This window comes from Cyprinus carpio, chromosome B13 (assembly GCF_018340385.1).
Source record: "Cyprinus carpio isolate SPL01 chromosome B13, ASM1834038v1, whole genome shotgun sequence".
Taxonomy (NCBI): Eukaryota; Metazoa; Chordata; class Actinopteri; order Cypriniformes; family Cyprinidae; genus Cyprinus; species Cyprinus carpio.
The window spans coordinates 19810917-19832038 of NC_056609.1; the positions used below are offsets into that span (position 1 = coordinate 19810917).

At 36.2% G+C, this 21122-nt stretch overlaps 3 protein-coding genes across 3 annotated transcripts; 1 reads left to right on the forward strand and 2 right to left on the reverse strand.

Moving 5' to 3' along the window:
- The first annotated feature begins 2690 nt into the window (after window positions 1-2690).
- Window positions 2691-5572, forward strand: LOC109100614 (galectin-related protein B-like). Its single transcript, XM_019114051.2, has 4 exons — window positions 2691-2864; window positions 3202-3290; window positions 4035-4224; window positions 4342-5572. Exons 1-4 carry the CDS (start codon window positions 2838-2840, stop codon window positions 4483-4485), a joined length of 450 nt encoding a protein of 149 aa, XP_018969596.1. The 5' UTR covers window positions 2691-2837; the 3' UTR covers window positions 4486-5572.
- Window positions 5573-5817: 245 nt separating this feature from the next.
- Window positions 5818-9541, reverse strand: plek2 (pleckstrin 2). The gene is made up of 10 exons (XM_019114050.2): window positions 9451-9541; window positions 9113-9320; window positions 8850-9014; window positions 8095-8285; window positions 7925-8016; window positions 7173-7360; window positions 6964-7065; window positions 6798-6881; window positions 6620-6698; window positions 5818-6381 (listed from the first exon to the last, which is right to left on the reverse strand). The coding sequence occupies exons 2-10, from the start codon at window positions 9167-9169 to the stop codon at window positions 6254-6256; spliced, it is 1086 nt and encodes a 361-aa protein (XP_018969595.1). The 5' UTR covers window positions 9170-9320; window positions 9451-9541; the 3' UTR covers window positions 5818-6253.
- A 1269-nt stretch (window positions 9542-10810) lies between these two features.
- On the reverse strand, window positions 10811-20354 carry LOC109100475 (tandem C2 domains nuclear protein-like). Its single transcript, XM_042737133.1, has 12 exons — window positions 20261-20354; window positions 19704-19779; window positions 19018-19212; window positions 18728-18898; window positions 18254-18326; window positions 17400-17476; window positions 16676-16782; window positions 15995-16111; window positions 14836-15027; window positions 13324-13438; window positions 12926-13125; window positions 10811-12432 (listed from the first exon to the last, which is right to left on the reverse strand). The coding sequence occupies exons 2-12, from the start codon at window positions 19768-19770 to the stop codon at window positions 12322-12324; spliced, it is 1425 nt and encodes a 474-aa protein (XP_042593067.1). The 5' UTR covers window positions 19771-19779; window positions 20261-20354; the 3' UTR covers window positions 10811-12321.
- Between the last annotated feature and the right edge of the window lie 768 nt (window positions 20355-21122).

Here is a 21122-nt window from a genome sequence, read left to right on the forward strand (position 1 = left end):
GCTGTGGTTAACAAACTCACTAACCCTCCACAACATGTTATTTCTGGCTCTGAGGCACTTGTGAATGACTTTTTAAACTTTTTCTCAGATAAATTAAAGTTAATCACTGAATCCATTTCCAATGACACCCCTCATACAACTGACTCAAATGTTAACTTCTTGTCAGCTGACTCAGCTCACTCAACGTAATATGTTTCTTGTTTTGCTATAGATACTTCTGCTGATATATTTGTTTTTTTTGTGAAGTCAAATTCTACATCCTGCCAGATTGATCCTACACCTACTGTTTTGCTTAAGATGTGTGTTCCTGAGGTTGAACCTTATATAACACATGATTAATTGTGGTTTAGCATCTGCCATAGTTTCAGCCGAATTAAAAATGGCTGCAGTGACCCCCATACTTAAAAAAACTGGCTCTTGACGATCTAGACATGAACAATTATAGGCCAATCTCAAATTTACCATTCTAAAAAGTTGTGGCTTCACAATTGAGATCTTACTTAAATGGTAATGGCCTTTTTGAACCTTTTCAGTCAGGATTTCGTTCATCACATAGCACTGAATCTGCTCTTCTTCGTGTGGTTGATGACATTCTTCTATGAATTCTGGGTTAATAAACTTCATTCTTCTAGATCTAAGCTTTGCATTTGACACAGTTGGCCATGAAACACTCATCTCTCGTCTTTCTGATATTGTGTCACTGGTTCAGCATTTTCCTGGCTCAATTCCTACATCAGCGATAGAAAATATTTTTATATCACCATACAAGGGTATAAATCTGTCACTGCTGGAGTCTCACAGGGTGTTCCTCAAAGTTCAGTTCTTGGCCCACTTCTATTTATCATTTATATATATCCACTTGGGGACATCATAAGCATGCATGGACTTCAGTTTCATTGCTACGCTGATGACATTCAAATTTCCCTAACCACCAGCTCTGATAGGCCATCATTGCCTGACTCACTTACTGCATGCATCAGGGATATCAAGCAATGGATGTCTTTGAATTTCCGAAAACTAAATAATAACAAACAGAAATTCTAATAATTGGCTCTGTTACATCAGTCAGAAGGATGGACCTGTCTTGTGAAATTGATGGGGTTCAAGTTAAGCCTTCTTCATCTGTCCGTAATCTTGGTGTCTTATTTGACTCATCTTTTGATGTTTTGCCTCTCACATTTCTTCTGCTGTTAAAACTTATTTTTTCCATCTTCGTAATATTGCACGTCTCCGAACTTCTCTAACTCTAGCTGATACTGAAACCTTAATTCATGCATTAATCACTTCACGTATGGATTATTGCAATGCTGTATTTCTTGGTCTGCCCTAAAAAACTTATTGCAAGGTACAGTATGTTCAAAACTCCACAGCAAGAGTTCTCACCTCCACCAGGCGTTCTGTTCACATTACTCCTCTACTTTATGATCTTCACTGGCTACCTGTGGCATCACATGTCCAGTTTAAGATATTGCTTCTAGCATATAAAGCATTAAATAGTCTTGCACCTCCATATCTGTCTGACCTATTGTACTCTTATTATCCTGCCCGGTCCCTCAGATCATCTGAGCTAGGTCTTTTGTCCATTCCTCGTTTTTGGCTGTCCACTGTAGGTGGTAGGTCATTTAGTGTTAATGTAAAGTGACCTTGAGCTATGGAAAGGTGCTATATAAATAAAACTTCTTCTTCTTCTTCTTCATTTGGATTATATAATTACATTTTATTATGTTCAAAGGTAATCAATATCATTTTAAAAAATGCCTACAAACCATAGACTGTAAAAAACGCCTACAAACGTTGCACCTCTCTGCTCGACTATAATAAGCAACCCCTGGCAGAAGACAATTAGGTTATTTTTTGTGTAATATTTGTCTCCCAGAGGTACAAATAAGCCATTTCTCCAGCAGTATTATATCTGCAGTTAATCTTTTGGTGGATGATTGTTGTGACCTAATATCTTTGGGATTTATTGTGAAAAAGTTTTTGATAGTCAGTGATGTGGATTTACGCAGATGTAAAGTGCACATGTGTCATTCATACAGTTATTCTGTAATTGTATTTAATATAAACAATGAATGTCTTAACAGTCGGTAAATATCGTCTTGAAGGTCTTAAGTCGTAAATATTTTCTTGTTTCTATTGCTGCACTCTAATACAGATTATTTGGATTAATGCCACAATTGTATTTGGCAAGATTAAATTATTTTAATTTGAACTGAGAAATGTAATTTGTAATGACAGCCAGAATTAAAAATGCTGACATGCTGTTAAACCTGGAGAATGACACTAGGAAACCTGATCAGTAGTTTGGAGTTTATGAGGCTTGGAAACTCTCTCTGGGTGGTAAAAACATACATTGCAGTGTCTGGGACTTGGGAGCTAATTATGTCTCTTGAGTGTGTTGTCCATGTTTGTGATTCCACCATATGAGCTTATTCCCAAATGAATTAGGGTTTATCTTGGTATAATTTGCACCTTTAATGTAGAAGAATAAGCAAAGTAATTAAACTTGTTCAAATAAAGAATTCAAAACTTACCTGTTTTTGCGTAATTTGTAGGTGTATTTCCGGAATCACGAGGATTGGTATACGTTATCATCACGAGCAGAGATTAATTCATTCATTTTGATATGTGCTGGAGTCACTACTGTGTTTTTGTCGTCATCACTCCCTGCCTGTGATGGTTACTATGGCAACGCAGTGGCGCGAGGCGGGGTTCTCGGATCCGACGCCGGTCTCGCGCACTGCGATGATCAATTTCGTGCGTGACAGCTATTGTCCTCGCGCTTGGAACGCAACATCTGCACGACTAAACTAAAGGCTTTCGCGACAGAGGAAAGCATGGAAGATAAGGGGAACATCCGAAACGTGAGTATAATGATGATGATTTTAGAGTTTATCCGCCACTGAGATTGATTGATTGTGCTGGCACAGTGACGTACTCACTGAACTGGTATATTTGACTGATAAATGATATACAGTAGCCTATATGTGAGACTGCTACATTTATAAATGATATGGCTCGCTGATTTGCATATTAAAATATAATTTGCATATTACAATAAAATGTAAACTGTGAAAGGGATGTCTCGCAGCGATTAAGATATCATAATAATTTTAAATCAGTACATTAATAAATATCATTCGTATTTTGCCAGACTATAGCATTAGACATTTGAATGACAGTAGAGCACTATTCCTGCAGGAGGAGGACTATGTTGGGAAGATCAAAGGGGGTCTACGGCCGACCATGAGGCTGGTAGTGATGGGTATTGTTCACAAGCAGCCCAAAAGGTTCGTATCAGACACACCTGTCTGTGCCTTCTCCAGCACTTGCGTTCATTTGTCAAATGTCACATCCGCACATCCTGAATGACTCGGTTCATTGAGGATGAGACGCGCCTTCACTGCGGTAACAATGAGCCAGTTGTATCGGGGATTAAACCGTTTTAACGTCTCCAGTTCACACAGGAGCAAAAGAAAACATGGGTGCCAACAGAGAACACTAGACATAGAACTCATATTAAATGCAAGAAAACACCCATTTAACTGCAATACCACGTATGTGTATCTATGTGTGTGTATACAATATTAGTATATGAAATTAAGGGAATTAATTATTTTTACTTCTAAAAACATACTGTAAAATTGTATTGTCTGGTAACTTAATTATTTTTTATGTTAGTGGGTTTTTACTTTAACATTTTAACATTTGTTTTCTATTAAAATGACTAAATTTTTTTAGAGTGCAATACATTTGTTTTTTTCCAGCTGTTGTTGTGCACTACTGTTTGACCAGTGTGGGAAAAAGGTCAATTCCCATGAAAGATTAGTCAGCCTGATCTGTGGGGGGAAAAAAAACGGAAAAAAAAAAACCTCGGACAATTCTGGCCATATTTGGCAACTAAGAGTTACCCAGAAACTGCTGGTTCATAATGTGATTTGATCTGGAGTGTCTCTGATTTCAGAATTGACACAGTCTGTTAAAATGATGCTTGTTTTTAAACTGATGTTAAAAATCTTTTTCTGTCTCTTTAGTATGGTAGTGTTAGTGGCATGCCCGTCTAAAGGAGAGGGGGATGAGGAAATCGAGGGTGATGTGGGTCTGGAGTTGAAGGTGAACTTTTCAGAAAAGGCTGTGCTTCGTAACGCTCGTCTGTCAGGAAAGTGGGGCGCTTCAGAAACTGCCCTGTCTTTCTTCCCCTTTGCTCCAGGAGAGCCCTTTAAGGTAAACAGTCGGAATGCGTGTTTGGAGGTTGTGATCACAGCTAATAAAGCTTAAGTCTTTGGTAATGTCCCACCTTTCTGTCACTATGATGTTGTTTCTATCTTCTGTCTCTCTCAGATGGAGATTGTGTGCGAGCACCAGCAGTTCCGTATTCTGGTGGATGGGCAGCCGTTGTGTGGTTTCACTCACAGACTAACTCAGCTCGCATCTCTCACTGCTCTTAGAGTACATGGAGATCTACAGCTCACCAAAGTGGCTTAAGCAAGTGAAGAATTGTCTGCCATAATGGCATAGACTATTCATAGAAGCAACTTAGCTGAGGTTTTAGAATCCTGGGCGTACTGTACACAATTGTCTTAAAATTCCCGAACTCCCTCAGTTCATTTAAAACATTTAGAACTCAATTCGGTTGGGTCTGTGTTTGTTTTGGTAGGCTAATGGGCCATTTTGTAAAATTTCTCTAGTGATTTTTATTTGTAGTGGCAAATGAGCCTGTTCAGTTCAAAATAGTTTTGTGTTTGTTTGGGCACATTTGTAGTAGAAAATATCTGAAGGTTGATCTGAACCAGCTTTGATCAATCCAGATAACATAAAAATTCAAATTAAGAATTATTTTCCATAAACTAGGTCAGATAGAAGATTTCTTTTATATAGCTTTTATAATAAATAATGTACGGCCTTTTTTTTTTTTGCTTTTGATTAGATATTTAGTTTCTTTGGCTCTTTGATACAGAAGCAAAAGTGCCTTCATTGGTTCAATTAGATGCACTTATACAGTAGAGAACTTTGGGTGTTTTTGTAGCAGTTATTGTTGTAGTTCAAATCATTTACACATTTGGCAGATGCTTTTATCCAAAGCAACTTACATTGCATTCAAGGTATACATTTTGATCAGTTCCTGCATTCACTTAATCAAATCCGTAATCCTTGACGTTGATAGCAACATTCTCTACAGTTTGAGATACAGGAATGTTTTTTGATTGCCTGTCTAAAAAAATTGTTAAATCATTCCAACAGAACAGAATAAGTCAGAATCATAAGAGAAACATTTTTGTTTATCCTTTGTTCACTTGAATGTACTGCAGAACAGGTTTGATGATATTAGGAACCTAAGGATTCATAACGGACACCCGAATGTTCACTTTAAAATGCAATTCCCTGCAATTGTATTGGTTTGAAGAAAAAGGACTCAAAGTCCATCTGAAGCCTGTACTTGGTGCTGTCAATCTACTCACTTTAAGCTGCAAATGAAGCATGTATTAAAAGCAAGGTTTACTTGAATGTCTTTAAACATCTAATAATTGCAATATGTACTGCAAACAGTAAACTTTTCTTAAAAAACTTTTAAGAAGGTCTGATTATTTATGTTATTTAATGTGTGTGTCTGTGTCAAAGTGTGTATTTGGGAATGTTTGAAAGAGAGAGAGCGAGAAATATGCTTACAGGCATAGTGTGTTTTTAAACCATAGCAACAAACCAACAGATCTGTGAAAGACATGAAGTCATTTCTGTTACCTGCCAAAACAGGTAAAAACATGCTAATGGTCCATAACAAAACTGGCAGGTATGCACATCAAAGATACGATTCCCAAATGACAATTACACAAATATAACTTTTATTTTACAAAATTTGACAAAATAAATTTCACAATGACCATCATTTATGCTTTCAAAGGACATTCACTGAATGTATAAACTTTACCACCTGTATATTATATCAAACATTACATACAGACTTTATCAGGGACATTAAAACTTTGGTGAAATCTGAATTTTATATGGAAATATTCTATATGCTGAATGAAGCCTCATGCTGGCCCCATGTGTATTACCTATTTTTTTATTATGACTTTTTTATTTGAATATTTTTTATTTGTTACTAGCTGTATAACACTGTATATCTTTCCACATACACAAATACCACATTTACAACTATTAAAATGGCACAATATTTCTAAATAGTTGTGTGACAGACAGAAATATAAATTTAGCAAAAACAATAAAATTAACAATACCAACAATGACCTAATTAAGTCAGTTGTCTAATAGCTTGGATCCAGTCTATCCTCTCTTCGTGTGCTGGCGCCTGGATGTAATAGTGTGTGTCCATCTGAGTGATGATTTTAAAGAGGTTCCCCTGGACTTTACCTTTAACACCTGAAGATTACAGGAAAGTGACCATTAGCCTTTGTGTTCACAGTGTTTACCTGTCAATATTACTGCTACCTTGACAACAAGACCCAAATCATTGCTGTTCAGTGTTTTCGGTCCGTGGCAAAGTCTTTACTTAATTTTGATTCATATCTGGAATTGCTTTGTAAATAGTCATTGAGAAACAGGTAGTCATCAGACTTCAGACACATCCACAGATGAGTTGTAAGTCTGACTTACTCACCTGACGGTATGCCGTTATCATCCAGAGCAGACACCAGACAGCCACGCAGAGATATACTGCCAACCGGAGTGATGTCATCCTGGGAAAGTCAGCACAAAAATAAACATCACATGATATTTTTAGACTTTAGCATAAAATGTGCTTATACAGTCTGTGAATTGCAGGTCAGCGTTCTCACCTTGCTGGGATCATAATAGTGCAGGAAACCAGGCTCCGCTCTCAAAACAAACAATCTCACCTTCCAGTTCTTCACCTTGTGCCCCTGACACACAGAAAAAAAGACTGTTGGTATCACAGATAAGCACTTTTCAGTTCAAAACTTCTAATTATAGTGGAGAGCTCACTTGTTTGAGCAGGTAACCTCTCTTCACCACTTTTCCACTGAGTTCCACCGCAGACCGAGACTTCTCTGCTTTTACACTGCCTCGTTTCTGGAAGCTTTGGGACTGTTTGAGAAATCATATCCATTCAGTTTAGGACATCTTGTATCTAGTATAAATAATTACAAAAGCACTGAATAGAGAATAAAACAAGACAGGGATTTGAAACTTACAAAGCAGTAGAGTGCAGTGGAGTCATCGAGGAACTGTTCTCCTAGAGCTGCATTACGGAGAGCGTCTGCGCTCCTGATCCCAATGGGCCGCAGGGAGGCCTCATCCAGCAGTGCAGAGGCTAATGTTACTGCCTCCACACGGGTCAGAGCCAGCTTATTAAACACAAGCCAGTCCACCACTGCTGAGCCTACACACGTACAAACAAAAAACAGTTTGCCAGTCAGTATGCTGAAGGCTATAGTTAAACTATTCAAACTATTCATTCACTCAACAGATTGGTTCAAATACACTGAATCAAATAGGAACAAACAAGCAACTCATTGTAAGAAGAGAAAACAGACAAACTAACTAGTGATATTGTGTCTAAAAAGTAAGGAATCACATTATACAGTTGAACATCATACACATAAAATAGTTTGGGGCTAGAAAGGGACTTAGATTACAAAAAAAATCTATTTCAAATAAATGCTGTTCTTTTGAACTTTCTATTCAACAAAGATATCTGAAAAGTATCACAGTTTACACAAAACTATCAAATCAAGTGATTTCTGAAGGATCATGTGACACTAAAAACTGGATTCATGGCTGCTGAAAATTCAGCTTTGCCATCACAGGAATAAATTCTTAACATTCCTAAACATTTAAAAGGGATTTTATAAAAAATAAAGATCATCAGCAGAGAATGTAATGTCTTTAATAATGCACATTCATGCTTTATTGTGTAAAATCATTGTGTTTTTGAGTATCTGACCTGAGAAACAGTTGGTGTAAGAGCTGCCCTGCTCAACATGACTGCACAGCCGGACACCAGTGTGCACATCATACATGGAGTCCACCACCTGACTAATAAACAGACACACATTTAGATATGATGTCACAAACACATATTCACATATACTGACAAACTACAAATATAGCTACCTGAGGTTGACATTGTGTAGCTGGAGTGATGTGGATCCTTTAACTTGTGAAGGGGAGGTGGTCTGTGCATTCTGTGGGTTAAGGTTCTGTACCACTGCACCAATCGCTGCAGCCCATTCATCACGTTCCTCTCTTGTGCAAGCCTCCAGAAAGTGCTCCTCTGACGTGCTGGTCTGCAGCTTCATCACCAACTGCAGGGTGTTAAATGTGGTTACTATGACAAACAGTTCTTCGGCCACAGAACTAAACAAACATTTTACATTGTTGACGATAAGCACAGCACTGTCTTTTGTAAGAAAAAAAATGCATAAATGAAACTGGCACAAACAACATGCCACAGAAAACCCCATTCACTCTGTGTTGATTACAGCTGTTACACAACGTAGAATATAAATCAAAGACATTGGAAAAATTTACCGGTAGAAATAAAGTTTGCTTCTGACATGCTAGTGCATGTGAACATTGCAAACAAAAGAATGAAAGGTTAATTCATATGAAGCATTACCAGAGGCTGTGAACATTTCAAGCACTTACTAAGTAAGACACTCCCAGTGTTGGTTTAACTAAACCACTGATAAGCCACTTCTCAATAGCCTACTATCTGTTTGTAGGCAGTGGAAAGAACCAACTGACCTTGCATTAGCTATATTGAAATATGCAGTTATTTTATTTTTAAATTCCTTTACAGCAGATTCTAAAACGGCACTATATTGTATATTGTAACTTGTAAATATATAGCATAAAACATCACTTACCGGTCTGTTCTCGTACTCCAGATAAGGACATGTGATTTTGCAGACACTCAACGGTATCGTCCCTCGATGGCAGGAATCCCGTTTGCCTCCCTCATATTTATAATACAGAAGTCTGTCCGATTTAAGTACAAACCAACGAACTTTCCAGTTTTGAACCACATGACCCTAAAAATGAACATCATTTGATAATAAGCCAATAACAATTAGGAATTAATTTGTCAGTATGGGAATAGATTAAAAAAAAAAGTTCAAAAGTCTCTTACCCTTTTCACCAGAAAGCCCTCTTTAAGGACGCCGTTATTTTCTGATTCAGTGCCCATGTCTAACTGTAGTCTCAATAAGCAGATAAGCGCTTCATCAGGTGTTTTATAGCAGCTGTGGAATTCCACGGAATGTGCGTCACTGCGCGCACCTCCTATCGGCGCCCACGGGTTTTAGATACACAATCAACGCTGAGCAAGAGAACTTTGTCTGGGCGTGCGTTTGATGAGAGGAAGAAGAAAAAACAATAATGTTAAAATAAAAAACTAAATTATTAGAACTCGTAAAGTTTAATTAGGCAACGATAGAATTAAATGAATATGATTCTATTAAATCTTACAACGAAAACAACTCTCCGTTTGGACATTCCGGTAGGGGGCTGCTTTCATGAGTCACCAAGACGCAGTCAGACTGAGTCACTTAACTGAGTCTGGTTCAGGTGAGATTCAGCTGCTCAGAGACCGGATGTTTGTTGCTATGGCAGTGCAGCCATGAAAATAACATTTTAAAACTCATGTAGGCCTACAAATTGTATTTCCTTAGTAAAAAAAAAAACTGTAAGCTTTACCTTAATATACCGTAACAGTACAACTCACAGTAGGCAAAAAAAAATGGTTACATTATAACCATATATATTTTATATTAATGTTTCATGTTTAGATGTAATTCAGATTTGTTATAAATGTTGTGAATTGCAATTATTGTTTAGTCTACATATACAGAGGAGCTCAAGGTTAGTTGTTATTCTTTTTTCTTTTGTTCCGTAATTGTCAGTATTTCAGTTATTGTACTGCATTGTTCTGAATGTTTCTTCAGAACATTACCGAATTCTAAATGTTACCGTCACTGTAAACAAGTTTGTGTACGGACTGCTAGGAAAATATTCTAAAATTCTAAATTACATAACACACACGATTTTGGACATAAAACCGGAATTTGCCAACAGACATGAATAGCTGTGCCGAGATATCCTTGTGTGTGGATCATATGCTCAGAAATTAGCGGCCATATTCCTACATGAACTGCGTGAAGATGATAAATTATGGCGGGAACAAGGCCAAACCGCAGTTACAAAAAAAAAAAAAAAAAAAACACCTTTCATTGTTCATTCACTTCTGAAGTGCACTAGATGGTGCTCTGGCGCAGCAGTTGAGTATTCGGGAACTGACGATTCAAAATACACAGTCTATGCTCAAAACTGATTCTATGAATTTTTTTGCACAGCTTCCTTTTGTTTTCTGTTATTTAAGGTAAAACCATGCCAGTCCATAATATAAACAAGATATCCATTAAAAAAAAATCCCGATTGTTATATGTGCTTGTAAAAGAGTTGGAAAATGTGAAACCTTAGGTTGGGGAACATGTAGTTGGTGTTATGATGCAAATGAGCAAATTCCCAGTTTGAACAAGTTTGTGAGTATTGCAGATCCTGGACACAAAGCTAAAATCCCGGACCTGCTGATCCACTTTTAATTGAAACACACAGGACAGACAAAGGTACACAGCCCCCTGGTTACAGTTGTTTGTGTGTGTGTGTGTGTGTGTGTGTGTGTGTGTGAGAGAGAGAGAGAGAGAGAGAGAGAGACTGAAAACATTTATGTCCTATTTAATTACCACATTGATTTTTTTTAAATATATTTTTTAAATATTATTTTTATTTAAAAAAAAATTTCACTTGACACTTGACTGCTGCTATTTTTATTGTCTTTTATGACCATTTTTAGTATTTGATTGTATGGTTGCTATGGAAACGATACATTACACAAATACTTTCACACACAAAGATCAGCTGGTTTAGTGGGATTTGCTGCAGCTGGGGGTGTGTCATCAGAAATGATCATTAACACTGTTCAAACAGCGATCCCGAAAGTTCTGACGTAAATTAAATCACACCCGGATGTAGGCCTTTAAAAGAGCAGCACAATCAGAGGGGTTAAGGAGCACAAACATTCAGACCCACACAAACATCCTTTGTCTGTTTATAGTGTTTCCTCTGGGTTTGGAGAATGGTGGTAATAAATCACTATATACTGTTATCAAGCCGTAGTACAGTTGTCAAATCATATAAAACGTAAATGAAAGTGTCTTTTATGAACATACACATAAAATCCCATTAAAATTTAACACAGTGGATTCTTTTACAAGCAATGTTATCTTTTTTATTTCTATAACATCAGGATGCCCGACTGGGATAAAACAATCTTTGTGTGTATGCATACAAAATACAGTCAATATGAACAAAATATCAGCTTTTTAAATATCTGCCTTAGATAATATCACATGTCGGCCGGACTACAGCATTACTTAACACAATGTACTTAAACATGAATACAAAGAACACTTTTAGACAAGCTACTGTGACCTGTGCAAAAAGAAATAACAAGGCCTAGAAAGTTAGGTCACCTCGAATTAAGGGTAGCACAAAGGATGTAGAGAAGTGAAATGTGTTAACAAAAGTCTCTTTGTTGCACTTTCTAGTGGCCTTTCCCTTTTTCTTGTATTTGTGAAAGGAAATAGGGGACAATTTGAAGGATTGAATTCCACGAAGAGGGATGTAACCCAAACCCTTCTACTTCTAAACTTCTAAAAATAAAAGCTTTTTAGATAGTGTTCACCCCAACACCAACACAGTTTTTACTGTACTTAAAAACAGGTTTATCTTCTTCTAAAAGCAAGCGAAAATGCAACAATCTTCATCACTGCTCAGAAAATGCAAATATCTGTTTCTACAGAGAACAGATTCACATCAACTCAGCAGCACTGAAATTGTATGGAGATGATAGAGAAAAATACTGAACATAATACTTTATGAAGTAGGCTGAATAGCTGACTGTCTGCTCTTTATTTGGCCAAGTTGCTATACTGGGATTTGTAGAGCTCTGGATAATACATATTATTGCACATAATGTCTACGTTTCCTGTTCCTGTGCTGTGTTTTAGACAGTTGCATGTTTTCAAATTTACACCAATGAAGAACATAGAACGTTAAATCTACAAACAGCTGAATACATGATTAGCTACACTAGGATCTGCAGAGGGCGTGTGACTCAGTTGGACCTGTAATCAGTTTTATAAAAGCACTTTTTTACCCTACAATATCTATAATTGAAATAACCGTACAATACTTAAGTATTCAAAGATAAAAAAGCTTTTTGAAAGTTGCATTTAAAATCCACCGGGCTAAAAAAGCTCTTTTCTTCATCCTCTCACTTTAGAGTCGACTAAGTCTGTGCCAAGACGTCACCACTTTTTCAGGATTAGCCATGGAATCCCTCCATTGTTCCACTGCCTCAGGAGAACTGTTGTCAAAACCCAAGAGGACCTGGAAATGAAGGAATACACATAAAGACTGAAACTTAGGGGACAGTAAGATTTCTGAATGAAATTAATACTTTTATACAACAAGGATGCATTAAATCATTCAAAAGTGACAGTAAAGTGATGTATAATGTTTCTAAAATTATATTTCAAATAAATTCTGCTCTTTTGAACTTTCTGTTCATCAAAGAATCATGTTTTTTACAAAAAAAAAACTTAAACAGCACAACTGTTTTCAACATAATAATAATATTTAATGTTTCTTGAGCATCAAATCACCATATTAAAGAATGATTTCTGAAGGATCCTGTGACACTGAAACCCGAGAAAATGGCTACTGACAATTCAGGTTTGCCATAAGTATATTACAATAGAAAAATCTTCTATTATTTCACAATATTGCTGTTTTTTTTTTTTTATCAAATAAATGACTTTAAACGTGTTTCATACTAAATGTAGTGAGTTATAGTACTGTATGTATTCTGCTCTGAACTGACCTGTCCAAGCAGGTGTTTTCTCCGAACAGAGCTACGGCTGTAGAGTTTGACTGCCAGCTGCAGATTCTGGTCCAGATTGGTGATGGGCAAGTGAAGCACTTCAGCCCATTGGATCTGCCCCCCTGATGACTTCATCACCTTCGTCTTCCTCTTCAGTAAGACCCTAGCCTCACTCAACAACTCAACCTTCACAAAGAAACCTAAAAGAACATTCATTGGCACAGTTTGTTTTATCAACATTGTCATATTTGTCAAATTCACTCTTCCACAATAATAAACTAAGGAGGGAAATAAATAAAAAAATAAGAGGACTTTCAAGAGGAGAACTTAACTTATAATGAAAATATATTTAAAATGGACTAGGATGTAAATTTATGTTATTGAGAGTGTGCACTCACTTTGTGTAAGTGGCGAGGAAGATGATGGAAGGTTTTGAGCACTAAGGATCTGGAGTTGCATTCGACTGTTCACTGGCTGGAAGCACAAGGCCAGCTGAAGCTCAGCATGACACACCTACAGAAACAGACACAAAATAATCCACAATAGGGTTAGGTGTAATGTTGCATGTGTGTGTGTGTGTGTGTTATGGAAGACTACCTGCTGTGACTGATTCACTGATTTATAGTTGAATCCCAGAACAATTTCTGACCCAGTAACAATCACACACAGCCATTATTCATGAAAAAACTTCCTCAAGACCAGATTCCACTGACTTTCATTCTGGAACACAGTTCTGTCAATTTCAAACACCTCATTATTGAAAAGACTTTCTTTTCAAAAAAGCCATTTTCCCTGTTAAGTGTTTGATTTCAGTCCCATGCACACACAAGCAAAACACACTAAACCATCCGTTTCCAAATGTTCACAAAAAGATGGCAAAATCAGCAAAAAGTGCCATATCTGATACCTGTATGTGTGTATGGCACATATTCAGTAGGCCATACAATGACCTACTTTCAGTGAAATGATGTACAAAGATGATAAAGTGACAGTAACACTCATTTTGCAGAATTAAATATCAGAATTTTAATATACATTATGTATAGGTATTTAGATGTTACTAATGATCAACTTATAAAATTTCATGTATATAAATGTGAAATATTTATAAATAACATCTAAGTGTATGTGTATGTTCACAGTTCAGTTCGGTGTTGGTAAGATTTGTTTTTGAGCCTTTTTATGCTTTTAAGGCTGCATTTATTTGATCAAAAATACAGTAAAACAGTAATATTCAGAAATATTTGTATAATTTAACATAACTGTTTTCTATTTTGATATATTTTAAAATGTAATTTATTTCCTGTGTTGGTAAAGCTTAATTTTCAGCAGTCATTACTCCAGTCTTCATGTCACATGATCCTTTAGAAATCATTCTGATATGCTGGTGTTCAGGAAACATTTCTTATTATCAATGTTGAAAACAGACTCCTTAATTTTTCTGGGGAAACTACAAAACATTTTTCAGGATTCTTTCATCAATAGAAATGTAAACAACATTAATTAACTTTAACATTAGTTAATCACAAATTAACAGTCAAAATCTTTTGTAACATATTATTTACATAAGCTTTAGACAGGGTCAAGTTAATTCCTTCAAGAAGTGCTTTCAGCAGTATTGAAATGGCTGGTTTCTTTCAGTATATTGATTTCTTCCTCTCTCTGTCTGTCTGTTTCAGCCCCAGTGACCTAAATATCACAGGACAGACCTGAGCAGAACTAGTGCAGCTGTGTAATTTGTGATGCAAGTAAAATATGTGGTTCAGTGGGTGAGTGCAGCACTGTGGGACATTGCAGGTGGAAGTTTTTTCAAAGAACCTTACTGTCAAAATTAGGAAGGATCTGTAAAAGAGAGAGACATTTGGGATTAGATATGCAGTCACAAAGAGAAACAGCAGGTGAGGACTCACGTGTGTTTTAGAGTAAGGCTTGAACTCCAGGCAGTGCTTTGTTGCCTCCGGTCCAAGTGTTCGCAGAGATAATACACACTCTCCCAGTGTACGCTTCCGTGGTGTGTGAGCCTGCAGGCGCAGCACCAGTGCAGATCTGCGTATCTGCTCTAAGTTAAGAGTGAACACGAACGTCTCCATGAAGACAGTGTCCTGAAAGCGAGACAATATACTCAGAGGGATAATTAGCTACTAACTAAAACTGCAAAAAAAGAAGAAAAAAAACTATACTTCATGCTCTACATGTGTTTTTTGCTTTTCTGAGGAAGTATGTTTTTTATGCAGCTTTGGTTGTGTGGGACTTTTCAGTCCAGCTGGAATGGTCATTATTCAAGAACCACGGGAGGGACTGAAGGGAGGGCTGAATAATTAATCACAATTCAATAAAAAGATCACAGAGCTGCCAATCTTAATATGCATTTCTTGTAATATCAGTCTATGAGGTCTATGATTTCTGGGAAATGTTTTTCTCATTCATCGTATTGGGGAAAATTGTTATATATAGTTTATAAGTTTGGGTTCTGTACAATTTTTTACTGTTTTTGAATGAAGACTCTTAAGCTCACCAAGCCTGCATTTATTTAACCAAAATACAGAAAAAATATTACAATATAAAATCATTTTTAATTAAAAAACAATTTTCTTTCTGTCTATCTATCTATCTATATTTTAAAATTCAGTGTCACATGATCATTTAGAAATCATTCTAATCTACTGATTTGTGTACTTTAACATTTCTTATTATTATGTTTAAATGTTGTAAACAGTGTAAACCATGACACAATTTTATTCTATGATGATCAAAAATGTCAAATAATTTATTTGAAATGAAAATCTTTCATAACAAATTTCTTTACTGCCACTTTTTTTTTTTAATTTATCATTTCTTTAAAACAAAAATCTAGTGTATGTTGCTTGCAAAATATTTTATTTCATTAGAGTACATGGTTATTTTGAATGGCTGCCAAAGCAGAAAGGCAACTTTTAGAAGCAGATGGTATAATTCTGGCATCTAGCAGAAGGGATAATGCTAATCATTTTAACCCCTTGATATAACCAATGCTGAAGCTTGAATTGAATCTTGGCTGTTGTATGTTTTATGGCGGCTGATTTCACTCACTGCTGATGCTTCCTTGACGGTACTCTTAAATCGCACTGGCTTGGTCATGGTGAGGACTCCTTTGACCCCAATCTTCTGCACCTCCACCCCATCACTATACACACTCAAATCCATACACTAAAAGAGAGGGAGTACCAAAATAAAAATAAATGACAAACAGTGAGAAAAGTCGAAAGCAACATGTACAGTTTATGAGCTTTTACAACCACTAAAACCACTGTATGTCAACAAAGGGCATTTCTCAGAGGAGGAAAAGGAGGCAGGGCCTTGTTAGTATTAGAAAATAATTGACAGAAATAAAACAACACAAATATGATGAAATATGAGATCAAAAAGTGTGTTAATATTATAAACAACTCACACTCTAAGATACAACCCCATTTATTCACTTCCAAACATATAGTAAATAATGTAAATAAATGAACATTAATTTGTAACATTAACATTAATATATTATGTATGTTATAAATTATGTGTAAAATAAAGAAGCAAAGAGACAGATATACACATTGAGTTATTTTTCAATTATTTGAAAAAGAGAGATTAAAAATAGCTGGTTGGAAATGTGATCACTTGTTAAAGGTCTCTCAGATCAGCACAGAGGCTCCATTCAGCTGGACTCTAGATGGGACACAATGGCCTGTTGTAGACTAGCAAAGCCTCTCCTGGATGAAATCATACCTTCACTAAGGTGATCCACACCTGCTCCACCGCCTCTTCATACTTCAGGTGCACACACACTTTTCCCGGCTCAAAATCCCGCTCATCACCGGACAGCGTGATGGACTCTATGCACACACACACAACCATGCAAACACATAAAAATGTTTTATATATAATACTCTGTTCAATATTCAGCATAAGTCCTGTTGTTAATCAAGAAAAAGAGGGACAAACCAAATTTTAGCTCAGTGTTAATTAAAAACACTTTCAATTAAATTAGAAAAATGCAGAATGGTAGACAGAAATTTAATATATTTTGAGTTTATTATTCGTGTTATGTGTGTAAAGATCCACAGACATACATTCTGAAAGTTATCTGAGGACTTGTGTACTGGACCTCAGGGAAAACATTTGGAAGTAATTACTGTGTCTGCCCTTCACGATTTCACCATCTGAGTCAGCCCTGTGTGTGTGTGTATGTGTGTGTGTGTGTGAGTTTGTTTAACAGTCTGTGTTTATGTGTGTACACGGTGAGGAGAGAGAGGGTAAGGGAAATAAAGGGTGCAAAAAGACCCTGAAAAAAACTAAAGGAAAACCAAACAAATGAAACTGTAGTGGAAATTCCAGGTGATAGTGGAGCGGAACCCTTTCCAGAGAGTTCTATTAGAAGGGAGCTTTGAGGGTTCTTTTGGAATGCGCTTGTCTATGATTACGACTTCAGTGTTCCGTCATGAATGGTTACCTAGACTGCGGCTGCTCCCAAAGGAATCCTGAATGGAGGATGTGCTGCTCTGGACACTGGATACAGAATCATAACGCGGAGGAACAAGAGAGGAATAAATGTTACTGAACAAAAGCACTGCTAATTATTAAATAGCAATGTAGTATGTATACATCACACTTCAATCAGGAATTTAATCTGATCTGATTGATAAAAGGCCACAAATATTTTTTAACATAAAAAAGAGAGAAACAGAAATAGAGATCCCAATGGTAATAATGATTTCTGGCATACTAACAATGCATGCAAGTAGTATGATTACTAATTTTATTAATTATTATTAAGTTATTAACTAAGATAAATATTGAGCTAATTATTCCAGTAACAAATGCAACAAAACAGTTTTGAATTAAACTTAGTTAAAATATCTTGCCTTACAGTTGAAATTTGATATCCAAACTAACTAGTATAGTGTTTATATAAATAATGATAAATAATAGTCATAATAATGTTTAATAATTATTATATCCCTCTATAATATACACTACCCCTTAACAGTTTGCCAACTGTTAGGACTTTAAAAAAAATTAATACAAAGAAATTAATAAAAAAATTAATTATTTGACTCTTTGATCAATTTCCATTAATCAAAGAATCCTAAAAAATTTATCATATTTACATAAATACATTAAGCAACACAATCTTTTTCAACATTGATAATAATAAGAAAAGTCTTGAGCACCAAATAGCATATTAGAATGATTTCTGAAGCATCACGTAACGTGTGTGTGTGTGTGTGTGTGTGTGTGTGTGTGTGTGTGTGTGTGTGTGTGTGTGTGTGTGTGTGTGTGTGTGTTTGTGCGTGTGAACTCACCTGTACGTGGCTCTGAGGGTTTGACAAATCATACATGGAGAGACTGAGTCTCTGTTTGCCACTGTGTTCCAAACCTGTTAAACAAACAGACACAAATCATTTAATTAATTTTCCTCTTAGAAAGAGTCTTAAATACTTGCACTTCTGCAGTTGATTCAGTTCATCACATTATGTAACAAAAGTGATTCCATTTAAAAAGCCACAGTAAAGCATTAGAATGATCTGAATATGGCCTCTCAACAATATGATCTGGGACATTCGGTGCAAATCTGCCATGAACAATTGGGGATTTAGGAGCAGGAATAAAACAGAAGGATTACGCACAGGTGGGTAGGAACGCAAATATTTGAGGTTACATGCTGAGAAGTTACGTGCTGCTGTGTGATGCTATGAGGAAGTGAAATTGCACTCTTCAAACAACACACACAAGTTATAAACAGGCTTGGGGTTTTACACAGATCTTAAAGTATCTCACCTGAGCCAGGACTGTTGTTGGGTCTGTTTTTCAGAGTGGGGCGTCTCAGTGAGCCTGGTGACACGTAGCTGATCATATGACTGCTGTTTAAGGTCAAATCAGGGTCATACATCATTTGACCGGTTCCTGCAAGCTCTGCCTTCCTTTCTGCAAAAGTGGTCCTTGTGGCACCTAAAATCATTCAAATCTTTACTTAAATATGTAGGCCTACTTTAAAAAATTAAATATAATTAAGTTATTAAACTTAGTTATTATTATAATTATAATAATAACTAAGTCATACTGCTTACTCTGTTGCCCAATGTTGTAGCCAGAGTACTGTGATCCTCTCGGCTGGATGTAGGAGGGTTTGAAGGTTGGGATGATGAATGGAACCTCCCGGCCGTCCGGAGGCAGTTTAGACAGCAGATAATCCTCTGATACTCCAACATTCTTCTTCACATTAGACTCAGCAGTTAATTTACCAGGAGGTCGAACCTTAATCACTATAAAACATTTAAATGTATACAAATACACCTTTCATAACTCATATGTGACCATGGGCCACAAAACCAGTCTTAAGTCGCTGGGGTATATTTTTAGCAATATCCAAAAAAACATGGCTCAAAATCATCAATTTTTCTTTTATGCCAAAAATCATTAGGATATTAAGATCATGTTCCATGAAGATATTTTGTAAATTTCCTACTGTAAATATATCAAAACTTAATTTTTGATGAGTAATATGCATTGCTAAGAACTTTTTTTGCACCCTCAGATTCCAGATTTTAAATAGTTGTATCTCGGCTAAATATTGTCCTATCATAACAAACCATACATCAGTGGAACGCTTATTTATTCAGCTTTCAGATTGACACTTAAGACTGGTTTTGTGGTCCAGGGTCACATATATGTAGTTACATTTATATACATTATATTGTGTGTGAATGCAAACGAAAACAACATTCATGAGGAGGTAAAGGGGAGAGAGACTTACTCTGAATCTCTGGTTCATTTTTCTTGGACATAAATGTCCTGCAGCAGTTTTTGATATATTCTGTCATATTGAGGATCTGCACACAAAAAATCACAAACCAATCACGTAAAAAAGACTGAAAATAAGATATTTATATATATTTACATGAAACTGTCCAATTTCTGGTCACCAAACATTTCCAAAACAATGCCAATATCATCACGCCAACTTAGTTTTGTGTGTAGTAGAACTTTGTGGTGGAAATAAATATATTTTTGAATGAGAACAAATGGAAACATCAGCTGCTGTAGTGGAAATAAGTCCAAAACTATGAACGACACATTCAAAATTACTGAAAATATGACCTTAATAATTTTCACATAATGCCGCTAAATAATTTATTTCACTCTAGATTATCAACGTTTAATTCATGTAATAATGATTTTTCGTGGTAAGATTGTTTTTAGGATAACGTTACAATAAAACATTACAATCAACACATCAAAGTCATCTAAAAATTGATGAATGATTAAGGCACTAACAACAGAAAAAAAGCCGAAGCATAAGGTTGGACGTACTTGTGCTGCTGTCCGCGAGGAGATGAAATCTCTGAGCTCGGAGTGCTGCAGGTGCTTCTGAAGCCTCCAGTGATGGAATAAACTTCTGCCTACGGCTGGGTCCTAGTGTCCGCCGGTCCCTAATAACACTGCTCAGGAAAAATCCCACACTGTCTCTTTGATCACTGTGACACAAACGAAAGTTAACACTCCCACACAGTCACGCAAGTTAAGTATATTGATTCTTCAAATCTTGACACATTCAAAACCTCGTTGTTACTGACCCCTTGTGATGACTAATATGTAGGGCTACATCAAAATTCAGGTCCTTATTGTATTAATTGTCTCATTTTATCAAATGCCAAAACTTTCTAGGAATGAATCTAAATTGGCTAATAGTAAACACAAACCAACAAAAGTTCAGGTCATCAAATGTGTATTTATTGATCGACCAGGCTCTCTTTAGCTGTCAAACAAAAACAGATACACAGAGGAAATTCTGCACAGATTCAATAAGAAATTCGGAGCCGAAATAAAGACTTTTTTTTAGATTTCCCTGGGAAACGGGTGCTGAAGGTGCGCTGCAGACTCCTGTCAGAGATGTTTAGAACATTTGTGACCCTGGACCACAAAACCAGATTGAGATTTATACATCATCTGAAAGCTGAATATATAAGCTTTCCATTGATGTATGGATTGTTAGGATATGAAAATATTTGGCTGAGATACAACTATTCGAAAATCTGGAATCTGAGGGTGCAAAAAAAAAATCTAAATATTGAGAAAATCGCCTTTAAAGTTATCCAAATGAAGTTCTTAGCAATGCATATTACTAATCAAAAATGAAGTTTTAATATATTTACAGTAGGGAATTTACAAAATA

Coding starts and splice junctions, on each gene's coding strand:
- LOC109100475 (XM_042737133.1), bottom strand. CDS start 19,770: ATGACAGAATATATCAAAAACTGCTGCAGGACATTTATGTCCAAGAAA. Junction 17,477..18,253: donor AACCCTCAGAGCCACGTACA/GGTGAGTTCACA, acceptor TCTTGTTCCTCC/GCGTTATGATTCTGTATCCA. Junction 12,433..12,925: donor GAAAACACCTGCTTGGACAG/GTCAGTTCAGAG, acceptor CTTCATTTCCAG/GTCCTCTTGGGTTTTGACAA.
- plek2 (XM_019114050.2), bottom strand. CDS start 9,169: ATGGGCACTGAATCAGAAAATAACGGCGTCCTTAAAGAGGGCTTTCTG. Junction 8,286..8,849: donor TGGAGTACGAGAACAGACCG/GTAAGTGATGTT, acceptor AACACCCTGCAG/TTGGTGATGAAGCTGCAGAC. Junction 6,699..6,797: donor ACTATTATGATCCCAGCAAG/GTGAGAACGCTG, acceptor TGACTTTCCCAG/GATGACATCACTCCGGTTGG.
- LOC109100614 (XM_019114051.2), top strand. CDS start 2,838: ATGGAAGATAAGGGGAACATCCGAAAC. Junction 2,865..3,201: donor ATAAGGGGAACATCCGAAAC/GTGAGTATAATG, acceptor CTATTCCTGCAG/GAGGAGGACTATGTTGGGAA. Junction 4,225..4,341: donor CTCCAGGAGAGCCCTTTAAG/GTAAACAGTCGG, acceptor TGTCTCTCTCAG/ATGGAGATTGTGTGCGAGCA.